The sequence below is a fragment of the Simochromis diagramma genome, unplaced genomic scaffold (genome assembly GCF_900408965.1).
Source record: "Simochromis diagramma unplaced genomic scaffold, fSimDia1.1 OVJJ01000502.1, whole genome shotgun sequence".
Taxonomy (NCBI): domain Eukaryota; kingdom Metazoa; phylum Chordata; class Actinopteri; order Cichliformes; family Cichlidae; genus Simochromis; species Simochromis diagramma.
Genome location: NW_024387120.1, coordinates 98,884 through 115,850, shown reverse-complemented (window position 1 = coordinate 115,850; position 16,967 = coordinate 98,884). Strand labels below are relative to the sequence as shown.

The 16,967-nt window shown below is 44.3% G+C and overlaps 1 protein-coding gene across 1 annotated transcript; it reads right to left on the bottom strand.

The window, feature by feature from the left end:
* Positions 1-8,657: 8,657 nt before the first annotated feature.
* LOC120743300 (uncharacterized protein K02A2.6-like) lies at positions 8,658-14,639 on the bottom strand. The gene is made up of 2 exons (XM_040046878.1): positions 11,821-14,639; positions 8,658-11,662 (listed from the first exon to the last, which is right to left on the bottom strand). Exons 1-2 carry the CDS (start codon positions 12,656-12,658, stop codon positions 8,658-8,660), a joined length of 3,843 nt encoding a protein of 1,280 aa, XP_039902812.1. The 5' UTR covers positions 12,659-14,639.
* Between the last annotated feature and the right edge of the window lie 2,328 nt (positions 14,640-16,967).

The following is a 16,967-nucleotide window of genomic DNA, read 5'->3' as shown; positions in this document are numbered from 1 at the left end:
AAACTTAATATGCAAGACACACTAACATCTTTTATTGCAGGGTTACGGAGCTACTCCAGCGGAGATGCCCTGATGTTGCCTGGGACATGATCTAGCTGACCTTTTTTTCTTTAAGACAGGGATCCGGGTTTGATGAGTTGACTCGTGGGAGTGTCCATGAGTCAAGAGGAGGGGTCCAGGAATTAACATTAAACAATGTTTTCTATTATTGTTGCAGTGATTTGTGTGATTAGCCGTTTATTTACAGGTATTAAACCTATGCAAGTGGTGCATCCATGTTCAGATGAGGCTTTGATGGCCTATAAGTGAAGTTCACTGAACTAAAGACTGTTGTTTGATGATTGTTGACATGCTCTCCAAATAGTTTGTCTTCCTAGCAAGGAAATACAGGTGCAGCAGTAATCTCCTGAGAAATCTTAAGAGGCCCAGTGAGAAGCAAGAACCATTCCAGGCATAGCTGACAGCCCAGGCAGTGGTTGAGGTCAAAGGTCGAGCTGGTTGGGGCCCATCATGAGATCAGACTTTGGAGCCACAGCAAGGACCATGAAACTGCGTTGGAATGAGAGCTGTGCCACGGGGGGTTTCCAGAGGCCAACAGAGGAGATTGTGGACAACAGACGGGCACCTGAAGGATGAGGGGAGCGTGCCAAGCTCCATCGACAACGCAGAGGGAGTCTAAGGATGACATCATGATTCTGTGAAAAGCACAGGTACCAGAAGCTATGGTGGTGATAACAGCAGTTTCCTATGAGGTCTGCAGCTTTGGAAAAAGCTGAGACCCATGTTGACAAACAACAAAACCAACTGGTATGTTTGAATGTCTATTCTACATACATTTGGACTCTGGTCCTATGGACAATGATGGAAACAACTGGAAGAGACATTCATGACGCCCTGCAGAACTTAGAACACTCTGCAGAGAGACATGTGATTTGCACGCCCAGAGGAGCACCACCAAGCTGGGATGTTTTTGAAAATGTTACTTTCTTATTTTAACTATTAAATTAACAATTCATTTGTTTGCTCGTAGGATGCAGTTTGCCATTGGATGAGATTAATGAGGAATGGGATAACTGCTGATACATTTGTTAAACTGTGTACTTTTACAGTAATTTAGGGTAATTTGACATATGCTGAGTATAAAAATGTTTGCATTAAAACTGTCAGTCATGAGGTATTCATAACTGGGAATTTTTCTAGCATAAAGGTCAATAAGGGGGGAAATGTTAGATTTGTATTGTTGATTGTCATTTATGCTTAGAAACATTCAACCACATATGCTTAGAAGTGTATAATCATTTGTAGATTGAAAGAATGTCTCATCCTAGGAGGTCTGTAACAGCTCTGAGTAGCATGAAGGGGGAGGGCGTTCACTCCCTCTACAGAGTGTTCTGGCATAGATCACACACCTCCTAGGAGAGGTCGTATCTTCTCTTGCTGATATATGGTATAGCAAACACACGTATATCTGTTTAAGTGTAAGAGCCTTTTGTTCAGATGGACCGCTAGACTCCTGGCACCAGCTTTGGGGAGTCTTCACAGGGTTACATCTGGACCTCACACACATACACACACACACATACACAGTATTTTTTGTTCACATGTATACCTATGTAAGATGTTATATGTTAATGACCCTATGCATATTCATGTAACCACAATAAAAGGAGTGCTATGGGGAGCCTGGCTGAGAGTCTGACGGGGGCTAGGTGGTGGGACGACACTTGGCCCCAGCCAGGTTTCCCTCATGCATGAGTAAACCAGCCTGCTTGTGTCTTGCTTTGCAGTGTAACTATATTGTCTTCAACGTTCCAGCGGATAGGTACAAGCTACAAACCTATCATGGGTGATTTTAACATCCATGTAGATGCTAAAAATGACAGCCTCAACATGGCATTTAATCTGTTATTAGACTCAATTGGTTTCTCTCAAAATGTAAAAGAACCCACCCACCACTTTAATCACACTCTAGATCTTGTTTTAACATATGGCATAGAAACTGAACATTTAACAGTGTTTCCTGAAAACCCTCTCCTGTCTGATCATTTCCTGATAACATTTACATTTACAATAATTGATGACACAGCGGTGGAGAGTAGACTTTATCAAAGTAGATGTCTTTCTGAAAGCGCTGTAACTAAGTTTAAGAATATAATCCACCCACTGTTATCATCTTCAATGCCCTGTACCAACATAGAGCAGAGCAGCTATCTGAACGCTACCCCAACAGAGGTCGATTATCTTGTTAATAATTTCACCTCCTCACTACGTACGACTCTGGATACTGTAGCTCCTGTGAAAACTAAGGTCTCTAATCAGAAGTACCTGACTCCGTGGTATAATTCTGAAACACGTACCCTAAAGCAGATGACTCGTAATCTGGAGAGGAAATGGCGTGTCACAAATTTAGAGGATCATCATTTTGCCTGGAGAAATAGTTTGCTGCTTTATAAGAAAGCCCTCCGCAAAGCCAGAACATCTTACTATTCATCACTGATTGAAGAAAATAAGAACAACCCCAGGTTTCTCTTCAGCACTGTAGCCAGGCTGACAAAAAGTCAGAGCTCTTGTGAGCCAACAATCCCTTTAACATTAACTAGTAATGACTTCATGAACTTCTTCACAGATAAAATTTTTATCATTAGAGAAAAAATTACCAATAATCATCCCACAGATGTAATATTATCTACAGCTACTCTTAGTACCATTGATGTTAAGTTAGACTCTTTTTCTCTAATTGATCTTTCTGAGTTAACTTCAATAATTACTTCCTCCAAACCATCAACGTGTCTTTTAGACCCCATTCCTACAAAACTGCTCAAAGAAGTCCTGCCATTAATTAATTCTTCGATCTTAAATATGATCAACCTATCTCTAATGATCGGCTATGTACCACAGGCCTTCAAGCTAGCTGTAGTTAAACCTTTATTCAAAAAGCCATCTCTAGACCCAGCAGTCTTAGCTAATTATAGGCCAATCTCCAACCTTCCTTTCATATCAAAAATCCTTGAAAGAGTAGTTGTCAAACAGCTAACTGATCATCTGCAGAGGAATGGTTTATTTGAAGAGTTTCAGTCAGGTTTCAGAGCTCAGCACAGCACAGAAACAGCTTTAGTGAAGGTTACAAATGATCTTCTTATGGCCTCTGACAGTGGACTCATCTCTGTGCTTGTCCTGCTAGACCTTAGTGCAGCATTCGATACTGTTGACCATAATATCCTATTAGAGCGATTAGAACATGCTGTAGGTATTACAGTTACTGCACTGCAGTGGTTTGTATCATATCTATCTAATAGACTCCAATTTGTGCATGTAAATGGAGAGTCCTCTTCACACACTGAGGTTAATTATGGAGTTCCACAGGGTTCAGTGCTAGGACCAATTCTGTTTACATTATACATGCTTCCCTTAGGCAGCATCATTAGAAGACATAGTATACATTTTCACTGCTATGCAGATGACACCCAGCTCTATCTGTCCATGAAGCCAGATAACACACACCAATTAGTTAAACTGCAGGAATGTCTTAAAGACATAAAGACCTGGATGGCCGCTAACTTTCTGCTTCTTAATTCAGATAAAACTGAGGTTATTGTACTCGGCCCTGAAAAGCTTAGAAATATGGTATCTAACCAGATTCTTACTCTGGATGGCATTACCTTGGCCTCCAATAACGCTGTGAGGAACCTTGGAGTCATTTTTGACCAGGATATGTCCTTCAACGCACATATTAAACAAATATGTAAGACTGTGTTCTTCCATTTGCGCAACATCTCTAAAATTAGAAATATCCTGTCTCAGAGTGACGCTGAAAAACTAGTTCATGCATTTATTACTTCCAGGCTGGACGACTGTAATTCATTATTATCAGGATGTCCAAAAAACTCACTGAAAAGCCTTCAGCTAATCCAAAATGCTGCAGCAAGAGTACTGTCAGGGACTAGAAAGAGAGCATATTTCTCCTGTTTTGGCTTCCCTTCATTGGCTTCCTGTTAAATCCAGAATTGAATTCAAAATCCTGCTCCTCACATACAAGGTCTTAAATAATCAGGCCCCATCTTATCTTAATGACCTTGTAGTACCATATCACCCTATTAGAGCACTTCGCTCTCGCTCTGCAGGCCTACTTGTTGTTCCTAGAGTATTTAAAAGTAGAATGGGAGGGAGAGCCTTCAGTTTTCAGGCCCCTCTTCTGTGGAACCAGCTTCCAGTTTGGATTCGGGAGACAGACACTATCTCTACTTTTAAGATTAGGCTTAAAACTTTCCTTTTTGCTAAAGCATATAGTTAGGGCTGGACCAGGTGACCCTGAATCCTCCCTTAGTTATGCTGCAATAGACATAGGCTGCCGGGGGATTCCCATGATGCATTGAGTTTTTCCTTTCCAGTCACCTTTCTCACTCACTATGTATTAATAGACCTCTCTGCATTGAATCATATCTGTTATTAACCTCTGTCTCTCTTCCACAGCATGTCTTTTATCCTGTCTTCCTTCTCTCACCCCAACCGGTCGCAGCAGATGGCCGCCCCTCCCTGAGCCTGGTTCTGCCGGAGGTTTCTTCCTGTTAAAAGGGAGTTTTTCCTTCCCACTGTTGCCAAAGTGCTTGCTCATAGGGGGTCATATGATTGTTGAGTTTTTCTCTGTATCTATGAAGCGCCTTGAGGCGACTTTTGTTGTGATTTGGCGCTATATAAATAAAATTGAATTGAATTGAATTGAATAGAAGCCACTAACAAGGAACCACCTCACCATGCATGGAGGGATTCATCCCAAGTTCATTATCCTAAGGCTGTAGGGTAGGTTAAGCAGATGGAAGGTGCCCAAGGAGTAGTAAGAGTGAGTGTCAGAACCATTACCTACAATGAAACAAAGAAATCCATAAATAAATCAGGGAGGTGACCACAACTGATACTTTGCTTAGTGATTATCTCAGGCGCCAGAAACCAGGGAAAGAAGAGGCATAAGAGGTAGGAACTATCATGGAAGGACAGACCCCTGCATAGCATGTACCACCGCCTGTTAAAAGAAGTGGCAGAAAAATCCTACCAGTGCCTGGACAAAGCTGACTGAAAGACAGCACAGAGGCACTACAAATGGTAGTACAGACACAAGTTCTAAGCATAGGCTTGGTTCTACCACTCCAAGCAAGTCCAAAGGTGCACACTGTGCAAAGATGACCCTGAGACAATCCAGCACATAACAGCAGGATCATATTAGGCAGGGCATACATGGAGCACTATAACCAGCTGGCCTGCATAATATACAGTAACATCTATGCCGACTATGGCCTGGAAGTTCCAGGTTTAAAATGCGATATGTCCCCTAGGGTGATCGAGCATGAGTGAGCGAAGATTGTGTGAGACTTCCAGATAAAGACAGACAAACTGGTGTTGGCTAAGCAACCAGACAAAGTAGTGGTGGACAAGCAGAAGAAATTGGCCATAGTAACAGATGTAGCTATATTAACAGATAACAGCATCAGGAAAAAGAAATGTGAGAAGCTCCAGAAATACCAAGGGCTGAGAGAGGAGCTCAAGAAGATGTGGAGTTTGAAGGCAACACTGGTTTCTGAGGTAACCGGAGGACCTCCAAAGTGGGTGAGTCACTTTAACAGGTCCCAGGAACAACATCTGAGATCTGCAAAGGAGGGCAGTCCTAAGGCACAGCAAAAATACTGCGTTGGACCTTCAAGAGGACCCGAACTAGAAGGATACAGACTTCATGGAACCATTAGACCCAATCTGTATCGTCATTTCCAAACAGGGTACCATAATAAACAAGCACACACAGGTGCTCAAAGCTCAGGTAACGTTAAAGGAAAAGGACTGAATCAGGAACTGGAGAGGGACTTTTATTGTGTCACGTCTCAGAACCCTTCCTTCTGGTCTACACAGCTCACCTGGATAGAATATGCACATAACTCTCACCTTCTCTGCTACAGGCCTGTCTCCTTTTGAAGCATCCAAAACTCACCTCTTTAATTTCTCTGCGGGATGCCTTTCCTCAGTGGTCTGGAAAGAACAAAATGCTCAGACATCTTACCTGGCTGCTCTTCTGCTCAGCCAGATCACTGCAACAGGAAGAAAATGTCGGACATCTTGGCTCATTCATTTCGCCTCTCACCTCGATACTCACCTGGTCGCATCCCCCTTGGAGCACATTACTCCTCACTTTTCAAGTAAGCATTATCTCTAGTAACGACTCATCTTGCTTTCGGTATTCTCTGCCTTACAATAATCCGCCTCTCCTTCTGTTGCAGTAAGCTCCATGCCTGTGACTCTCACTCCCTGCCGAGCCCTTGTGGCTAGAATTACAGAGTTAAAAGAACAGACCTGTGGGTCCACTTCACGTACAAGCCAACTGGCCTTCTGACAAAACTGAGTGGGGAATTTTTTTTTTTTTGCTAAAGGTGATATTGATATGAAGTAACAACCAATCCAACCCACACATGCAAAGAAATCAAACCATAGATCTCTCAGTATAGTGCTGTCATGGCCTGGGTCTAAGGACCCAGAGCTCACGTATTTTTGTACCTGTTTATTTTCTTTGTGTAGTGTTTTGTTGTTTTCTCTCTTTTTTCGCTCCTGTCTCTCAGTGTGTGCTCCCAGGTGTTTTGGGTCGCCTGAGGAATCGCGACCCGGAACTGTTCCTGCGCTGGAGGCAGCCACACCTGCTGCTCGTTATCTGCGTTATCAGGGGAGCCATATTTAAGAGTGTGGCTGAGCTCTGCTCAGCCCTGGATCCTAGTGTCAAAACCGTTAAGTACAGACTTCCATGTGAATTAGTGAATCCCTCGCTGCTGTGGATTTCCTGCTGAGCTGTGTGTGTGTTTTGTGTCACCAGGAGTTGGGAGCGGCGAGTCAGTTACGGAGAGAAGTCACAGATGGGTCTGGGGTTTTTTGAAGTGTGAGATTATAATATTATTTTATGCCATGTTAGACCCCTAATTAAAGATTGTGAATTATTATGTAGTTTTAGTTTGCATTATTCTCCTCAATTAGAAGAAGGTGATAACTATTGCATTTGTTAAACTTATTTGCATTACATTAGACTGCTGATTTATTGTGAATGAATGATATTGTTTTATGATGCATTATACTGCTGAGTTATAAGAAATACTGTTCGCAGAAAGTCATCGCCTTATTTGTCTGATTAGAAGAGAACAGAATATACTGGAGTTTTCTGCCCCATCTCAGCAGGAGCAGATAAACAGGGAGCCAAGGTCGTAGCGTAGGCGCCGTGTGAGAGAAAGCATGTGAATGTTTAGGCTTTTATGATAAGGTGGGGGCCACTAGAGGCTATAAGAGTTTGATCAATGCTCCGCCATTTTGAGATCTGATGCTGTCTGCGTACGGTGTCCATCTCCCACGCGTGTGATCATTAAAATCATTGTTTGACTTAACCCGGCCGGACCAGTGTTGTTCTTTTGGTTTTTCCTCTTGTATCCATCCCCAATATTTGAATCCGTAACAGTTTGGGGGCTCGTCCTGTGGTATTGGGGTGGAAGTTGGAGGTTTGGACGGTCCGAGGTTGTCGAACGGACAGGCACGAGCCAGTGGTCTGACGTGAGTGGGCATAAGCCGGCTTATACAAAGGTAAGGCACTACCTGTTGAATTATTTCCAAAGTGTGCCAAATTGGACATGATTAAATTAAAGTCTACTCACTGAAATTACTGGTAGATGTCTGTTTTGATTTTGATGAAAAAATCTCATGAGTTGAAGCAGTTAGAGTCTGCTAGAAAGAAATTAAAGCAGTTAGAGTCTGCTAAGAAATTGGGTTAGAGTCCCAAGTAGTTTGATAGGGAATTGGTCATTTTGTTGGTTAGAGTCCAAATTGGTCATAAGAGTGGACCTGAGTGGTCATTTTGTGAGTTAGAGTCTCCATTGACCTCTAGGCTGCACTTGCCTCAGTCAGACTCTTGTTTTGGGGGGTTGACTGTTGTTTTAAAGTGTTATAAATTATTATAGGACGGCAGTTAGAGTCTGCTAGGAAGCGCAGTGCTCAGAGGTAACGCTTGCCAAGGTCGGGGACGCCTAGGCCTTGTCCTCTTTGAGGGATAGTCAGTTGGTCACTGTGGAGCTTGGGGCACTCCAGAATAACTAGTGGTTGCACCACTTTACCGTTTGGAACGGTATCTGCGTTTTTTTGGACACTGTTAAATTGAGTTAGGGACTTTAGAGATTAGGCCAGATACAGTTAGAGTCTGATACTGGTTAATTGATTACAAAAAAGTTGGACTTTCTTCGGTTGGACCCGTTAACTTAAATTTGTCAAAATTGTGTAGGCGCTAAATCTGTCAGGCCTGACAGTGACTGTAAATGTGATATCCTAAGACCAAGGAACCACGGAGACCATGTTTAGCTCACAGTTGCTTCTTTTATTAAGAGAACCGGGGCATGCGCCCCACAGACTGAAAGCTCTCCAACCACTGTTGCCCCCTGGTGGACAAATCCCTGCCACAACATAACATTCCTCCCCTCTTAAACTGGAACTACTCTGTAGTTTTAATCACTACAGAAAATACCCATAACCAAAAACTTCACCTTTATTAAAAAATGCAACAACCCCGTCCCCAGCCTTTATTGAAATTTCACTCCGTAATAATGAACCTTTAGTCCAACAGTCTTAGGTTAACCTATAACAGTTCACCGTAATCACGGCACAAAGTCTCTCAGGTGCTCCGGCTTTCTCTTGGTCCTTTGCGATCGCCGTAACCCAGTGGCAGGTGATTCCAGCGAATCACTACTCTCCATATGTGGCTTCACCACTGGTGTAACTTGCACCTCTATGTGTCTCTCATCCTCGTCTCCTGTCTCAGCGCTGATGTTTGGGGCTGCCTTTGGGGGCTCGCCTGGGTGGCCTTCAGGCATTCCTGCTGCCAGGCATGGCTCCAGGCGGGCAAACAGCTGATCGACGTGACGCCTCACCACTGTCCCATTGCCCAGCATCACCAAGTAGGAAACAGGCCCCGTCATCTCCTGTATAAGTCCTGGTATCCATTTGGGTCCTCTGCCATAGTTTCTGGTATATACTGTGTCTCCAATAACAAACATGCGCTCCTTGGCATGTCTATCATGATACAGTCTTTGGCTATCTTGTTTTGCTGTCACTTTTTGTTTCAAGTCAGGGTGTATGAGATCAAGAGTACACCTCAACTTCCGGCCCATCATCAACTCAGCGGGAGACTTCCCTGTTGTGGACTGTGGTGTGATTCTGTAACTAAACAGAGCCCTGTTTAACTTGGTTGCCAGTGTGTCTCCAGTACTCTTTTTCATGAGTTCTTTGAACGTTTGCACTGCTCTTTCTGCTAACCCATTGGAGGCGGGGTGATATGGAGCGGAGGTGACGTGAGTGATTCCGTTCTTTGCCATGAACTCTTTAGTTTGTGCACTTACAAAACACTGGGCATTATCTGAGACCACCATCTCAGGAAGGCCGTGCGTGCTGAAACAGTTTCTCAGGCAGTCTATGGTTGCAGCTGCTGTAGCGGATGGAACTGGATACACATCTAACCATTTGGAGTGGGCGTCCACTATTACTAAGAACATTTTACCCAAAAACGGGCCCGCATAATCGATATGTATCCTTCTCCAGGGCTTTTCTGGCCACTCCCAGGGGTGTAGCGGTGCCTCTTGTGGCCTGTGTCTATGTTCTTGACATGTACTGCAGGACCTCACCTTGTCTTCAATGTCATTCTCCATATGCGGCCACCACATGTAGCTTCTGGCCAGGCCCTTCATGCGGCTCATTCCTGGGTGTGACTGATGTAGCTGTTCCAAAAGGGGGCGTCGACCTCGTTCTGGTATCACCACCCTCGCCCCCCACAGCACACACCCATCCTGCACACTCAGCTCCTGTTGTCTCTGTCTGTAGGGCTGAAAATTAGGATGCTGCGTAGTGGGCCATCCTCTCATAGCATACTCACGCACTCTGGAGAGTATGGGATCTTTGGTTGTCCATCTTTGCAGCTGCTCAGATGTCATCACGCCCTCCTGGTCCTGATCTACCATCAACACTTGGTCCTCAGCTGCCACCTCTTTAGGGAGGTTCTCTGGAAGAGGGAGACGACTTAGACCATCAGCATTACTGTTATTTTTGCCTTCTCTGTATTTAATGACATACTCATAGGCTCTTAATAACACTGCCCATCGCATGATCCTCTGTGACGCCATCTGAGGGACGGCCTTCAACTCATGGAACAAACTTATCAATGGCTTATGATCCGTGATAATCATGAACTTCCTGCCGTACAGGTACTTATGAAAATACTGTACACCAAATATCACAGCCAATCCTTCTTTATCCAGCTGTGAGTAGTTCTTTTCTGCTGCATTCAGGGTACGCGATGCAAACCCAATGGGTTTTTCCTGACCATCTGGCATGCGGTGAGCTAGTACTGCTCCCACTCCATAGGGGGACGCATCGCAAGAAAGAATTAAATCCTTTTGCTCATCATAGTGTACCAATACACTGCTTGACTGCAACAGTTCCTTTGATTTGCCGAAAACCTTCTCCTGTGCTGGTCCCCAACACCATGGTTCACCCTTTCTCAGAAGCTTGTGCAGTGGGGCCAACAGTGTGGACAAGTTTGGCAAGAACTTATTATAGAAGTTCAACAACCCCAAATAAGCTTTGAGCTCTGTCACTGATTTTGGGGGTGGCGCCTCCTGCACTGCTTTCACTTTTGCCGGCACTGGATGTAAACCGGTCTTATCCACCCGATGTCCTAAAAATGTCACTTCCTTCTCCATGAATTGACATTTGCTCCTTTTTAAGCGCAGGCCCGCCTCCTCCAAGCGCTGCAGCACTCCAGCCAGTGTTTGAAGATGTTCTTTGTCATTCTTTCCCGTCAGGATGATGTCATCCAGATACACTGCGACATTGGTCAGACCTTGCAACACACTCTCCATGGTGCGCTGAAAAATGGCAGGACTTGAACTCACACTAAATGGCAACCTGGTGTATGTAAACAAACCCTTGTGTGTGTTCACTGTGACATACTTTCTAGATTCCTCATCAAGTACAACCTGTTGATATGCGTGACTCATATCTAACTTGGTGTATTTTTCTCCTCCCGCCAGCCCCGCTATCATGTCCTCCATTCGTGGAATGGGGTATTGTTCTACAGGCGACACCTTGTTAACAGTCAGTTTGTAGTCACCACAAATTCTGGCGCTGGAGCCTGGCTTTAGTATGGGTACAATGGGTGCGGCCCACTCTGAGAATTTCACTGGTTGGATGATCTTCTCTTCCAACAGTCTCTCCAGTTCCTGCTCCACTTTCTTTTTCATAGCAAACGGAACTGATCGGGGCTTATAGAAGCACGGTTTGGCATCACTGGCTACATGTATCTTTGCTGCAAACCCCTTCAGCGTTCCCAACTCATCCTTAAACACTGTTTCATGTCTGGCCAGTATCCGCTGTAAGGCATCATCTCCGCCTTCTATCTTATGTACAGGTTGCCAGTCTAATTGGAGGGCCTTAATCCATCCCCGACCCATCAAACTAGTTCCAGCCCCTTCAACCACCACCACCTCCAGTGTTTTCTTACTGTCTCTGAATTCCACCTGCACTTGGGCTGCTCCCCACACGGGTACCTTGTGGCCTCCATACGTTCTCAGTTTGATTCCACACTTGCTTACTTTGGGCGCCTTACTGCCTTCAAAAAGTTTTTTAAATGCCTCCTTCGACATGATAGTGTAACCACAGCCTGTGTCTACTTCAAATGTCACATTCTGTCCGTTTACTTTTGCTTCTGTCTGATGGGTTCTTCCCTTGGGATGCTAATCTCCTCATGCACATTATACATAGTCACACTTGCCTTTACGTGGTGCATTTCAGCTCCTTCTTCCTCACTCTCCACATTCTCCTCTTCCAAGAAATGGGCTTGTTTACCTTGTCTGCCACGCCCTCCTTTTTGTTCCATTTTCATTCGGCAGACCCTTTTTATGTGTCCCACCTTTCCACAGTTGTGGCATTTTTCTGAAACAAACCTGCAGTCCTTGGCCACATGATTTAGCCCTCCACATCTGTAGCACTTCCTGACAACCTGTTGTGACGTCGAGCCGCCGTCCTCCATCTTGTTCACGGCTCCTAATCCTTTAGTGAATCGCGACTGTTCTGTCATGCTCTTCAAATCCACAATGTCTCTGTTAGCAGCCTCCATTGCTTGAGCAAACTTCAGCGCCTTTTCAAATGTTAGCGAATCCTCTGCTAACAATCTGCGCTGTATTCTGTCGTCGCTTATTCCACATACTAAACGATCCCGCAGCATCACCGTCAGGGAGTCTCCAAAGTTACAGTCCTGTGCGAGCTTCCTCAGCTCCGCTACATAATCGCCCACACTTTCCTCTGGCCTTCTATTCCGTGTGTTAAACTTCCACCGCTGCACAATTTCACTCGGCTTAGGGTGAAAATGATTGTTCAACAATCCCACCAACTCAACATAAGAACGATCCCCTGGCTTGACCGGACTGAGTAGGTTCCTAATCAGGGCATAGGTCTGTGCGCCCACGCAACTCAACAGTACCGCTCGCTTCTTCTCCTCCTCCTTAATATCATTCGCCACAAAGAAGTAATCCAAAATCTCACAATATTCCTCCCAGGATTGCAGCTCGCTGTCGAACGGTGCCACCGAGCCCAAAGTGGTAGCCATTATTCCACACCGAGGGTTACGCTCCACTTCCCACAGATGCTAGCGCTGTACCACTTGCCAACCTCAGTTCATAAGTCACTTAGCACGGTGTAACTTCACAGCAAAACCTGGCTTTTACCCTCGTCGCCATATGTGATATCCTAAGACCAAGGAACCACGGAGACCATGTTTAGCTCACAGTTGCTTCTTTTATTAAGAGAACCGGGGCATGCGCCCCACAGACTGAAAGCTCTCCAACCACTGTTGCCCCCTGGTGGACAAATCCCTGCCACAACATAACAGTAAATATAAGATGTCTTTGTAATATAAAATAACAGAGCTTTGTGTGAGACTGTGTGTGACGACAGCGCACTGCAGCGCTGCGAGCTATTTTTAGACTGTGTGTGAACATGCAAATGAGGTGGCTGCTGTGAAGCGCACAGAGGACTTTTGCTTCCTGTTTAGCGTGTTTTTGAGTTTTATAATTATGATTTGCAAACAATGATACATGTAATTAAAACGCTGATTTTGCTGATTATAATATTACAAATAAGGTTTTGAATGACTACGGTGAATGTTTGATGTTTGGCTGGGTTTTGATATAGAAGAGACAAATCGTGCATGATTTAGACCGGCACTTCATTCGGCAGAGTAAGATTGTGTGATAAATACGGGGATGATTTGTTTCAGTTTTGTGGTGTGAAATATGTTGGGTTTTAAAACTGACGTAGAGAAAGGAGAAATAAAGGGAGAGTGGAAATTATTGAGAAGTAGAGAGAGGAGTGTGTTGGGAGACTGGCATGTAGTCTGCACTGTAAAGGTGGGCGTGTTGCCTGCTGGTCTATTTAACAGTGATGAAAATGATATTAAATAAATCTCTTAGTGTGTTAATACAGGTGGCTACGGGCCTGGACCAACTGCCCCCCACAAGCACAGCGGCCGAAGCAAAATTATAGTAATGGAAACCACACTCAGCAAGAATCAGCAGCTGTGGAAAAGACAGCAGCTAGCAGAGAATTAGAGGAGAAATTAAGAGAAGTTTTTAACACATAAAATTGGGGCCAACAGACTTGTGGAGGTTGGGAAGGCGTCCGGAGCATCACAACAAAAGGTGAAACAAAAACACACACAAGCAGAGAAATGTGAGAGAAAGGCACGTGTTAGAGAAATGCCTCGTTTGAGAAAAAGTTAAATTAACCCACCTACAAACGCACACACACGCAATGAAGAAACAGCTTACATTCATGAACACGTGAAGATTTTCCAGCAAGGTTAAAGCAGCGAAACTTAACATACACCTGTTGTTAAATGATAAAGTTTATCCACTACTAACAAATAAACTCTCTGGGTTGCAGGACAACAACTTAACTTCAAAAAAAAAAAAAAGACACTGGTCTGACCAACCAGTGATGACGCGATAAATTTAGTGGTAATAGAGTCAAATTGTGACATGTTTTCTGCTGATTGATTAATACAAGTGATTACTGAATGAAAGAAAATTCCTTTTTGGGCTTTTAAACATGATCTTAAGAATTTTAACGTGTACCTGTGTTGTCCTGTCAGCTTGGTGGGTCATGAGTTGATTATATGGTGAGAAAAAACAAAAAAAGGGGGAGAGAAGGCTGACACAGGGCCTGGTCCCGTTGTTTCTCCCCTCTCTGAATAACACAGCCAACACAACATCATTTTCCTGTTCGTCCGTTTTTGTTTTGTTTTTTCTCTTTATGCTTGATTACAGGCTGCTTTGTCGGCCCGGAAAGCCGAGGCTGACCTGGACTCCTGCTCTCCCCTCTACCACCTTTGCTCTCCCCTCTACCATCTTTGATGTGACCCTGACCAAATGCTACAGCAGCTGGACCCACAACAACAACCTGAAAACGTCAACAGTGCTGCAGGAAAACGATCTCATGCAGCGGAGACGGAGAGCGTTAAATCCAAGGCCCGTTTCACTACACGGGGGAGATTTCCAGACAGCTTCAGCTGACAGAGCTGTGACGAGACGCCCATTAAACCCAGATGAAGAGTGAGGCCGAGCAAAAGAATGCTGACCTTAACAACTCTGCATTAAAACTGTGCAGGACAGACCAACATGGATGATCGGGCAGCAAAAAGGGCGTGCCAGAGACAGGAGGAGTAACTGAGGTCAGGAGGCACCTCAGAATGGACAAAAGCACCAGAAGAAAATAAGCTGAAGGCACAGGTGTCGGGGCTCGGCCAGGAGCTGACCTCTGAGAAGAGCCGAACAGCAGAGCCGCAGAAGGCCGTGGAAGCAAAGCAAGGAAAACATCAATGGACTTCAATCTGACTTGTACGGAAAAGACTGAGGTTTCTGCCCTCAGTAAGAGCTCAAGGCATCAGAGCAGAAACTGAGCATGGCTCAGGAGGAGCTGGCTGATAATCGAACCCATCAGTCAGGCTTGGAGTCCCAGACACAGGACTTGAAATCAGGCCGGAGCTTGCTGGAGCAGGAGGTCGCCAAACCTGACGGAAAAGCTCAAACAGCAGGAGCAAGCCCTGAAGGAGCTACAGAAGCAAAAGGGTCAAGTTAAGGAGGAGCGGAACGAGGAGAAGATGCAGGACACTGGAGAAAAGGACTGCCTCAATTGGGGCCAGAACCAGTATGGACAGAACTTTGAGCAGCAGCATCAATGGATGCAAACAGACTGAAATGGAGGAGGGCAGGACCCCAGGGCACGCTTCAGGCCGTGGTTTACCCAGAACACCAGAACAGGAAAGCGATGAACACAAACACACACAAACACACACATCTACATGCACTGACTCAGAATGAAGAGAAACACACATATGAACACATATGCACTCGTTGATTGAGTGAGAACTGACACACACACACACGCGCTGAGTCAATTCACTGAGAAATGACACACACACACGCCACAAATCGAAATGCTGATTCAATTCACTGAGAAGTGATCCACACACACACACATGCACACGCTTGTGCAATGAAGAGTGATACACACACACGCTGATGCAATGAAGAATGCTTTACTAACAAATGCTGCACACAAATGTCCAAATACAGAATCTGTTACAACAACAAGAAGCCATTGATTGTTTATTGGTTAAATGCAGTTCATGTCACCCAGAGGGCACTTGTGTAGATTTGGGGGACAGGGTCTAAGGCAGTTTGGTTATGAAAACAATGTCTGTGCGTGATGTCTGTTTACGGCTTAAGGCCTCCACTGAATTGTTTACTGTGCTTCACACAGACTGATAAGGAGCAGTGGTACAGAGTGAAAATGATGAATTAACAGTGTGAGCCTTATTTCGGAGCGCCACATTGTTGTGAGTGAGATTTAATTGAAGGAGGAACACACTGAAAAAAAAGGGGCCAGCCCTTGGATTTACGTAAGCATCTCGCGTGTATTTAACACAATTGCCTCAGGCTTTAAAGATCTGTACGAAATTCTGGTTTCCAGTGTGAGAGAAAAAGTCATGCAGTTATTAGAGCTATGTTAATTGATGATTCTAAATTATCCATGAATGTAAGTGTAAATGGCAGTTTGTTTCTATCTGATAGACTGGTCGGCTGTCCAGGGTGTACCCTGCCTGGTAACCTATCACTTCAGGGTTATTTCTCAGCCCTGTTGCAACCAGGATAAAGATAGGAGGATGGTAGTTGTTGTAGACCCCTTCAATTTTTATGGTAACCATGATCTAGATTTTGTTGAACCGCATGCAATATGAAGACAACATGTAGTATTTAAGTGACCAAGTAGTATTTGGATAAAGGTTACTGAATAGTGTTGAAATAAACTGACAGAATTGAAGGATTAAAATATTCCAGGAGCTCAAGTTACTCCATCTGAACATGTTTCAATCGTGTTTTATGAACACAAAATGCACAGGTTTACTGAATATGAAAAGGTTGTGTTGATTTAACTCAGTTGTTTAAGTTTCTGCCAAAGCAAAACATGTGTGTGCAACCAGTGTCCACTATTGAATCAAGTAAACCCAACATGTTTTTTTTTTTTTAGTGCAAAAAGGAGTTACGGTACCTGTATTCCTACACAATATTGTCCCGGGAGGGAGAAAAACTTTCTGGTGAAGTTTTGGTTGATTTTTGGGTTTTTCTTGACAGTAGGTTGATTTTATCAGTGAGGTTTGGATTGTTGTCTTTCTCTAAGAGAGAGAAAGATGGTTTTATGCTTGGACATGTTTGCAATGGGCCCCAGTATTTGTTATTATATGAGTATTTTATTGGTTACGTTTGTTTTTGCTTTTGTTACAGTGCACTGAAATAAGAACATCAGAGAGGCGTGATCCACCGGTGGTGATATTTTGGTATTTTGTGAGTTCCTGATTT